Source organism: Cebidichthys violaceus, unplaced genomic scaffold, assembly GCF_023349555.1.
Source record: "Cebidichthys violaceus isolate CVI_PGR_0920_01 unplaced genomic scaffold, fCebVio1.0.p SCAF_44, whole genome shotgun sequence".
NCBI lineage: Eukaryota > Metazoa > Chordata > Actinopteri > Perciformes > Stichaeidae > Cebidichthys > Cebidichthys violaceus.
This window is the reverse complement of record NW_027176639.1, coordinates 1,049,951-1,059,733: the sequence shown is the minus strand read 5'-3', so window position 1 is coordinate 1,059,733 and position 9,783 is coordinate 1,049,951. Positions and strand designations below refer to the sequence as shown.

The following is a 9,783-nucleotide window of genomic DNA, read 5'->3' as shown; positions in this document are numbered from 1 at the left end:
CACTATTATTCTATTATTATTATTAATTCTAACTCTCAATTGCAATACATGTCTAATGTATTGACTACCAACAATACCTTTCAAATATATGTAGTAGGGTAGATTTAAAAGTAAGGGTAGAATAATGCCCTTTAAATAACAGTGGAATAGAAACTACAGTAGCCTGCCTCAAGAATGTAAAGCCGTTTAGTTCAGTAGCTTCATGTTCTACTAACAGTATGAATGGGTTTAGGGTAATCACCTCTCTGCGCAGCAACGAGTGAAAACAAACACAGGTCTAATCACACGTCATCAGTCACGCTGTACACTAGGTAACGTCAGATAACCTCTTCAACTCCCTCACTGGGCCGTTAGGGGAGACACCGGCGTTGCAGTAGTAGGCCAACGCTGTGAACTACATGTCCCACGCTTGCCCTCTTCCCTTGCGCACGCGCAACACGCCCCGTCGACGTCACCGACAGACGAGCCAATGGGAGACGCCTTGGACTTGGAGTAACACGTCATTCTAGCGAAGTGCAAAGAGCCGGCTGGTAGGGAGCGATCCCCTCCCCGTCGTAGTCCCGTACGTCCGTCTGCTTCTACCTCCAAATGCTGTAGCTTCTCGTTGAACACAACAGACTCCTCTGCTCGTGTCCCTAGACTTGAGACCAACCTGATCTATCTAAAGGTAAGCACGCGACCCCAACTTTGCTCGAGAGTAGGCCGCTTCCATTCAAGAAAAGGGGGGGGGTGGGGGGGAACAGGAAGTGGGCTAATGCTACATTCCGTTAGCTAACCTCAGCCAGACACACAACGAAGCGTTAGCTTTTTTAGGCGTTTTGAGTGACAGATGTTTTTGGCAACGGCGGTCAACACTAACGTTTACCGTGACACTGATGCGGTTTGTTTCTACGACTCTACCGTTAGACCTCAGCGGTGTTCACGACAGTTAACGTGATCTTAACCTTCACTGGTGGGTTCATCAGCAGTGATACGTGGCCCGTGCTATCTAGTTAAAGCTAACCGTTGTAAAAAAAAAAAATAGTGATTATTTCTATGATTTAATACAATTTCTAGGTTGCTTTGTACTTTCCCCTCAGAGTAAACACCACAGAATCAACCCCACGTCCCCTTTATCACATATGGGCCATTGACATTTCATTATCTCAACAAGTTAATTGTCTATCTATCTATCTATCTATCTATCTAGATAGATAGATAGATAGATAGATAGATAGATAGATTCCAGACAGATGTGCATAAGTCAGAGTAAAACAGCTAAACTGTCACAGTGGATCAACTGGAATAAAGGAATGCTTGTCATTGATGATTCATCAATATTAAATTAAGTGAGGAATGTAATTAGGTAGATGTGATAGATATATTTGGAGGCCTACCTAGTACACAGTTCAAAGGTCATGTTGTACGCTCTGTAATCTAATGCCCAGCTGACGACACTAGATTGTTACTTTTGTTTGGTTTTTTTTTTCCGTCATCTCTTCACATGCACTTTGTAAACCTGCTGAAATACTGCTGCATTGCTCTGAAGTTCCTCTGATCGCGGTGAGAAACAGGCGGAGTGTCTACAACAGGATCTGATGTGACACTTTGCCAAAAGGTATGACGTCTCACTGACACAGGCAAACAAAGGTGTAACCTAAAAATACTACTGTGATTCCTCTACTGTTCCAAAACATGGCGTTCAGGCGTGCTCAGGACAGGTGTGTGCGTCACGCTTTTGAATATCTGCGTCTTATTTTAGCATGGGAGGGGAAAGGAGCGCCTGTATAAAGAGAGCTGCAGCCGGTGGAGAGCAGTGAACTTGTTTAGGCCGTCGGAGCGACTGTACCCACTGCTTCTATTGGACTTAAAATCATCGCTGTGTCTCTGTTGTGCTGTGTCTCTGCTGAAGCTCGGCGATGGCGTCCTACCAGGAGTTCATCCAACAGAACGAGGACAGGGACGGGGTGAGGTTCAGCTGGAACCTCTGGCCCTCCAGCCGCCTGGAAGCCACCAGGCTGGTGGTCCCGGTCTCGTGTCTCTTCACACCGCTCAAGGAGAGGCCTGACCTCCCGCCGGTCCAGTACGAACCGGTTCTGTGCAGCCGGGCCAACTGTAAGGCAGTGCTCAACCCACTATGGTGAGTTGAATGGGAAGCAATGCCCATGCACACAGATGTGAACTTTTCTAATGTTTGTTTAAACTGCAAGTTGTCAAAAAGAAAATCAAGGATTTGAGTATTCAACCTTTTTATTTTGACATATTTTTTACATTACATTACAGTCATTTAGCAGACGCTGTTATCCAAAGCGACTTACAATAAGTGCATTCAACAGTGGTAATCAAAAGAACTACTAGTCACCAGAAGTCATAAGTACATCTCCTTTTCCAAACAAGCATCTAAGAGCATGAAGCAGAGCATAACTCAGAGCCATACCTTACCTTTCTTTTTTTACATGGCAATTACGTTCAACCATCTGTGCAACTTTCTAGTGCCGCCTGTGTTCTTGACATTCCTTCATTTTAGTATTCGTTAAGTAAAAGACAATGGGTTGCAGGGCATTTGGTGCTTTTGTATAAATAGCTTTTCCTGCATCAGCAAATATTAGGTGTGGTACATAAGAGTTGCAAATGGACATATGTGTCAGTCACGGTATCACTCCTGCCAAATGGGTGGATCCCTAACCCAATTGTTTTGCTCACTCCTTCGCAGTCAAGTCGACTTCAGAGCCAAAATATGGGCGTGCAACTTCTGCTTCCAGAGGAACCCCGTAAGTACCGACGTTCACTGCATACCTCAGTTTGCCGTTATGCAAGGCTGGCGATATATGGACTCGCTGCATTCCTGTATTGAGGTTGCTGATCTGGTTCTGTGTCTCCGCAGTTCCCTCCCTCTTATGCAGGCATATCCGAAGTGAACCAGCCAGCGGAGCTCATGCCACAGTTTTCTACCATTGAGTACATAGTACAGGTAAATACCACATGCATGTCTGCACTCTGACCTCAGCCCTATGCAAGGAGATTGTGTGTACTCTAGATGTACTCTGTTGTGTCCTAGTTATGGATCAGATAATCGATGTGTTCAGTGTCATCAGGGGGGAGAAAGGCCCTGTACTTCGCCGAGGGCGGCCTGACTACTATTGTTTGCTATTAGCTAACAAGTGTGGTTTCATGAATGATGCATATGTGTCTCTGCTAGTGTACTTAAGCAGAAGCAAGATGTGTAACCTTCTCCTCTCTCACCTCTTCACAGCGTGCACCCACGGCCCCGCTGATCTTCCTCTATGTGGTGGACACGTGTTTGGAGGAGGAGGACCTCCAGGCCCTCAAGGAGTCCCTTCAGATGTCCCTCAGCCTGCTGCCGCCCAACGCCCTGGTGGGCCTCATCACATTCGGACGCATGGTTCAGGTTCACGAGCTCAGCTGTGAGGGGATCGCCAAGAGCTACGTGTTCAGGGGCACCAAAGACCTCTCCTCCAAACAGATCCAGGTCGGTGGTCGCCGAAGGAATGAGGAAACTGAGATGTGAGGCAAATTTAGGAGATTTATGTGTGAGAAGCCCAACTGTAATAATTCTTTTTCTTTCAGGAGATGCTGGGTTTAACAAAGCCAGCAGCGTCGGGACAACAAGGTCGCCCTCTGGCACCTCAGGATGCTTCCTGCAGGTAAGGAGGAGCGTCAACACTCACCTCTGGTCTCAGCCAGTTAGTCGTTTCCCAAAGTTATGAAATACACCTCCCAGCTGTTCTTTGTCTAAGGTGTGCTTGTGTTCAAATACAGGTTCCTTCAGCCCGTGCACAGAGTGGATATGAATCTGACTGACTTGCTCGGTGAGCTTCAGAGAGACCCGTGGCCCGTCCCTCAAGGCAAACGGCCGCTCCGCTCAACCGGCGTTGCGCTGACTGTCGCCGTCGGCCTGCTGGAGGTAAAGTCTACACACATGCAGAAGCACAGATGATAGTGTACACACGGTGTGGATGCAAATAAAACCGTACTATGAGTGTCTTGCATGTGGTGGTTCAACACAATTTAAATCCATCTCTGAACCTTATTCTCTGGATACAAATTAATTTATCAGTCCTTTTTAAATGAGGCGCTTCACCGTCACCTGAACTTTGGCCTCCTCGGTGTGACTGTTCCACATGTACCTGTTGATGGCTATCTCCTGCTGCAGGAACAGTGCGTGAGCTTCGTCAGTTCAAAGGCTAAGGCTCCTTCCTTGTTTGCCTTGTGTCTCTTCCCTCCACCGTTACTGAGTGCTTATGTAACTGATGCAACAGACCCCCCCCCCCCCCCCCCCCGCCGTACTCCCCTTCAGCAGATAGGAGACGAGGCCTGATTAGAATACATTTTGGTTCTTTCAGTGACTCCAGATTCACTGATTTGTCGAGAGGCGTTTGACTTGATGAATGAGTCTTTTTTTTTTTTTGCATAAAGTGGCTAGCAGCCAGCATTTGTGGGCTTATTTGTTTGATTGCGAGGACACTTTGTCCCTGTGTAAATGAATCACTGTTTACTGGGAACCTAAAAGCTGATTTCAGAGGTTCTGTGACGATGTGGCGCACTTCCAAAGGTCTGCTTCTCTGACTTTGCCAGACTCCTGGACTGTGGACTTAGTTGGAAGTGTTGAAACTGGTTCCCTAAAAGCACTCGGCAGACTTGCGGTACTCTCTATAGATAGATTCAGTTAAAGCTAGGGTTTGTAATCTTGAGAAAGCAGCACTTGCTCCAAAAGTCTTTAAAACGTTGGCAGCACTGACGGTCCCTCCTAAGCCACTCCCCCAACTCGACTCTGAGCGTAAACAACAAACACAGCTGTTGTTAACACTCACATCCGTCTAGCTAGCGGCTCCTTTAAGACTCTTTTCTTATTTTTATCTCTTCACCCTCAGGGTACGTTCCCCAACACGGGGGCTCGTGTGATGCTGTTCATCGGAGGACCCCCCACCCAAGGCCCGGGCATGGTGGTGGGAGACGAGCTGAAGACCCCCATCCGCTCCTGGCATGACATCCAGAAGGACAACGCTCGCCATTTGAAGAAGGCCACCAAGGTGAGCGAGTGAACGAACCCTCTGCAACACCACGTGTATTCGATTGAACTTTTCCATCTACGGTTTGTTGTTAGAACTGACTGTTGTTCGCTGACGTTGAGTCGTCATTTCATGTCTTTTGTCTGCTTGTTTTGTGTGTCACAGTACTATGAAGCCATGGCCAACCGCTCAGCAGTAAATGGTCACTGTATCGATATCTACGCCTGTGCCCTGGACCAGACGGGGCTGCTGGAGATGAAGTGCTTGTCCAATCTCACCGGGTACGTCGGCACTCACTGTTGAACTGGTTGAGGGTGTGGGATTATATTAGTCTGTTAGGGATTCTTTCACAACAAAAATGTGATTCTAAAAGTGTTCTGTTTTCTTCTCAGGGGCCACATTGTGATGGGAGACTCCTTCAACACCTCCCTGTTCAAGCAGACCTTCCAGAGAGTCTTCAGCAAAGACTACAACGGAGATTTCCGCATGGCCTTCGGGGGCGTCCTGGAAGTCAAGGTGAAGAAGTGATTTAAGTCACCGGAGTCCCAGTGAATATCGTGGTTTGCTGTGTTTTTGCTTTTCAGAGCACTGAGTGGTTCTGTACTTTGCATACTTATGCGGTCCTTCTGTCTCTCTAGACGTCAAGGGAGGTGAAGGTGTGCGGGACCATCGGACCGTGTGTTTCACTCAACTCAAAGGGCGCTTGTGTTTCAGAGAATGTGAGTCGTTGCTGCTTCTTCCGTCACTCGGTGGAGTCGTAGTCTGAGAGCCGTTGTTTGCGGTGCATAACAATACGTTCTCTGTCTTGTGTAGGAGATGGGTATCGGCGGCACGAGCCAATGGAAAGTGTGCGGCCTCAACCCCTCCACCACTCTGGGCGTTTATTTTGAAGTGGTGAATCAGGTAAAAAAAACAAAACTATCTTGAACCTTATCTTGTGAGCTGTGATGGGATTACTGTAGGAGATTAAAGTAATCATATCAAACAAGTGAATAATTGTGACGGGATGAAGGCTTTGTTTAGTGGAACAATGACTTCCTTTTGTGTGTTCGGCTCTTTCAAAGAGGGAAGTGATCGACGATAGTAGTCTGACTGTCTCTACTGTGTGTGTGTGTGTGTGTGTGTGTGTGTGTGTGTGTGTGTGTGTGTGTGTGTGTGTGTGTGTGTGTGTAGCACAATGCACCAGTCCCCCAAGGTGGCCGAGGGGCGGTCCAGTTCGTCACCCAGTACCAGCACTCCAACACACAAAGGAGGATACGGGTCACTACCATCGCAAGGAAGTAAGACACCCTGAACCTCTGCTTCACTCCGGGTCAACCCAGAACATTGTTATTAATAAGCTAGTTCACTTCACTTCACTTACCTAGAATCACTTTGTTGCCAAGTACGTTCCACACACGAGGCATTTGGAACATCGGTAAATCACAGCGATCTAATTTTAAAATGGAAAATATGAAAATTGACAGGCGTTGGTGATATAATGAAGCCGTCAGAAACCTGTTTGTATGTGCGTCATTCAAACCACGCCCGTGCTCACCTGCTCCTCTCTCTCTCTCTCTCTCTCCCTCCCTCCCTCCCTCCCTCCCTCCTCACCTCACCTCACCTCAGCTGGGCGGACGCACAGTCCCAGATTCAGCACGTCGAGTCGTCGTTCGACCAGGAGGCGGCCGCGGTGCTCATGGCTCGCCTGGGAGTCTTCAGAGCCGAGTCGGAGGAGGGACCAGACGTCCTGCGCTGGCTCGACCGGCAGCTCATCCGCCTGGTGAGTGACGCTCCTCCGGCGCTTTGTGTCCAGAACAATGCATAGTTGGCGTTGTTTGGATTTGTTTGATATAGAGCCGCCTCGTATTTGCTTACGTGTGATGTTCCAGGTTATGTAAGGTATTGTGTTCAGTGTTTGAACAACGTTCTGTCTCCCTTGGTTTCAGTGTCAGAAGTTTGGCCAGTTCAACAAAGATGATCCGACGTCCTTCAAACTGTCCGAGTCTCTGTCCCTCTACCCACAGGTGAACCTATAATAATAATAATAATAATAATAATAATAATAATAATAATAATAATAATAATAAGTACTAAATACAATCTCTCCCAATCATTACAGAGCTGATTTATCGATTCATTGTAACACTGTAATGTACATTTAATTGACATTCAAACTATCTTTTTCCTCTCCTCCACCTGCAGTTCATGTTCCACCTGCGGCGGTCGCCCTTCCTGCAGGTGTTCAACAACAGCCCCGATGAGTCGTCCTATTACAGGCACCACTTCGTCAGGCAGGACCTGACCCAGTCCCTGATCATGATCCAGCCCATCCTCTACTCGTACTCCTTCCACGGACCACCAGAGGTCAGCCTCACACCCTCCACACCGTTGTTATTGTTATTATTGTTGTTGTTATGATCAGCGTTGGAGGAGCATCAGGACTTTTCATAAGAAGTGTGTGTGTCGGTGATGTGGTGCTCGAGTTGTTCTGAACTGGACGTGTTTTTCTTCACAGCCCGTCCTCCTGGACAGCAGCAGCATCCTGCCGGATCGAATCCTGCTGATGGACACTTTCTTCCAGCTGGTTATTTACCACGGAGAGGTGAGACGCTTGATTTATCCCCTTTTTAGTTCCTAAAATCTGCACCTGTCAGGTCATTTCTTGAATTTTTTTCTGCTGATACAGAAGGCGTTTTCTTAATGCTGTCAATTTCCTTTTTCCTTTTTTAATTTCCAGACCATCGCCCAGTGGCGTAAGGCCGGCTACCAGGAAATGGCCGAGTACGAGAACTTCAAACAGCTGCTGCTGGCTCCGCTGGACGATGCCCAGGAGATCCTGCAGACGCGCTTCCCCATGCCGCGCTACGTCGACACGGAGCACGGAGGCTCCCAGGCTCGCTTCCTGCTCTCTAAGGTCAACCCGTCGCAGACCCACAACAACCTCTACGCCTGGGGACAGGTACGGCATTACAAGCTACAACTCGATGCTTCGCAAAAGAGATTGCTTTTTAGAGGGCAGCAACATTTAAAGACGTCAGTGGATTTTCACTTCTTGCCTCCAAATGAAGACTTTAAAACCCTGGGATTGTCTGAACCCCCTTGGGGGGGTGAAAAACAAACTGTCAGAAAACTCAGGTCTTGGATTTGCTAACCTCTGAATTTAAGTGTGGGAGATTGAAAGCCTAAAATAGCATCAATCTCTTTATTTCCCGGGATAAGAACGCTACCCTGCCGTTTATACACACTGACGGCCCAGAGCGAGGCCCTGCATAAGCCAATCTTTAGTGATAAACCAGTTGTGCTCTGCTAAAGTGATCATGGGATCAGAGTTGTGTGATGAAAAGATCTGTCCGCAAAGTGCTCAAATCACTCAGCCTCTTGTTTGCTTCTGCAGGAGACCGGCGCCCCGATCCTCACCGACGACGTCAGCCTGCAGGTCTTCATGGACCACTTGAAGAAGCTGGCGGTTTCCAGCTCCGCGTAGACGTCTCTCTTCACACCACAGAGAGATCGGACATTCGCGTTATGACACCGGGATCCATTAACATTTACCTCCCTCCCCCCTCCTCCCCCTGCTTTTTTAAACGAGCCCAAACCCAGAGAGCCCACTGTATGTGCTTGCTTGATTGTGTCCTGTTCTGGGGCCATGTGTGACATATCCATGCTGCAAAATGAAGAGAAACAGAAGAAGGGGGGGAAACGGCACATTCCTAATATGAAACAGAAGTGACATTCCTACTCATTTTCATTACCTTGTTATTTATAAGAAACTGCTCCAGTACTCAAGACTGTCCTCATGTAAGCAATATCAAATACTCTCTCTTTTATATTTGATATTACAGAATAATTAGACTAATGGTAAGAGTTTTATTTGTGTTCGTGTGTGTGTGTGTGTGTGTGTGTGTGTGTGTGTGTGTGTGTGTGTGTGTGTGTGTGTGTGTGTGTGTGTGTGTGTGTGTGTGTGTGTGTGTGTGTGTGTGTGTGTGTGTGTGTGTGTGTGTGTGTGTGTGTGTGTGTTGTCTATAGCTAAAGAAATTGTTTTCTCATGAATAAATATTCTGATGCTGAAGAAATGTCCACCGGGCTCCTCGGTCTTCACACCGACGGCTCCTTAATCGCAGTTCATTTGACGTATAGATTTAAAATCCTACATGGATTATACCTGTGTTTTCCAAGAAAATTCCCTCTGAATAATAATAATAATAATAATAATAAGGATTAATGTTCTGAGGAATTGTTGAGGAACTGTTTTCAATGACGAACGTCGAGAGATATTTGTAACTTCACGAGGCACTCAGTAGTCCAGTCCTCTCGTCACCATCTGGTATTTTGCCCGAGTGTCTCAGTAATCAAACGTCAATGTACTGTAAGTCTGTATAAAAGGGACGGTCGTTTGATCCAGAGCCTGTCTGGAGTCCTAATGCCCTCCTCATAAAGCCCCGTCTGCAGGAAACGGATCCCGTCTGTGTCGTCCGTCCTCGCTCTCTGTCCTCGTAGGCGTCTTCCCCGGGTTAGAGCCCGTAGAAGGTGAGGCAGCCGGAGCTGCTCGGTTGGTGCAGCGGTGCATCTGTTCGCTGTCGTGCAGCAGAAGGAAAGGCCTCCTGCAGATTTGCACGCAGCGCCGTGGTCGGCGGCGCGGCGCCCTGTGCAGATTGGAAGTGACACTCTCCCTCAACAATTGTCTTTTTCATTTGTTGCTACTGTACATAATGCCTGCGCGGCACGCCATTCCAATCATAAAACCACTCACACACACACACACACACCATCCACTGTCACTAAGCTGATTCAG

General features: G+C 47.6%; 1 protein-coding gene across 1 annotated transcript; it reads left to right on the top strand.

The window, feature by feature from the left end:
* Positions 1–492: 492 nt before the first annotated feature.
* On the top strand, positions 493–9,068 carry sec23b (SEC23 homolog B, coat complex II component). The gene is made up of 19 exons (XM_068728929.1): positions 493–667; positions 1,892–2,119; positions 2,693–2,750; positions 2,864–2,950; positions 3,233–3,469; positions 3,568–3,644; positions 3,760–3,904; positions 4,872–5,030; positions 5,175–5,290; positions 5,402–5,525; positions 5,648–5,728; positions 5,823–5,912; positions 6,183–6,289; positions 6,618–6,771; positions 6,938–7,015; positions 7,194–7,355; positions 7,507–7,593; positions 7,729–7,950; positions 8,386–9,068. Exons 2-19 carry the CDS (start codon positions 1,899–1,901, stop codon positions 8,473–8,475), a joined length of 2,295 nt encoding a protein of 764 aa, XP_068585030.1. The 5' UTR covers positions 493–667; positions 1,892–1,898; the 3' UTR covers positions 8,476–9,068.
* The last annotated feature ends 715 nt before the right edge of the window (positions 9,069–9,783 follow it).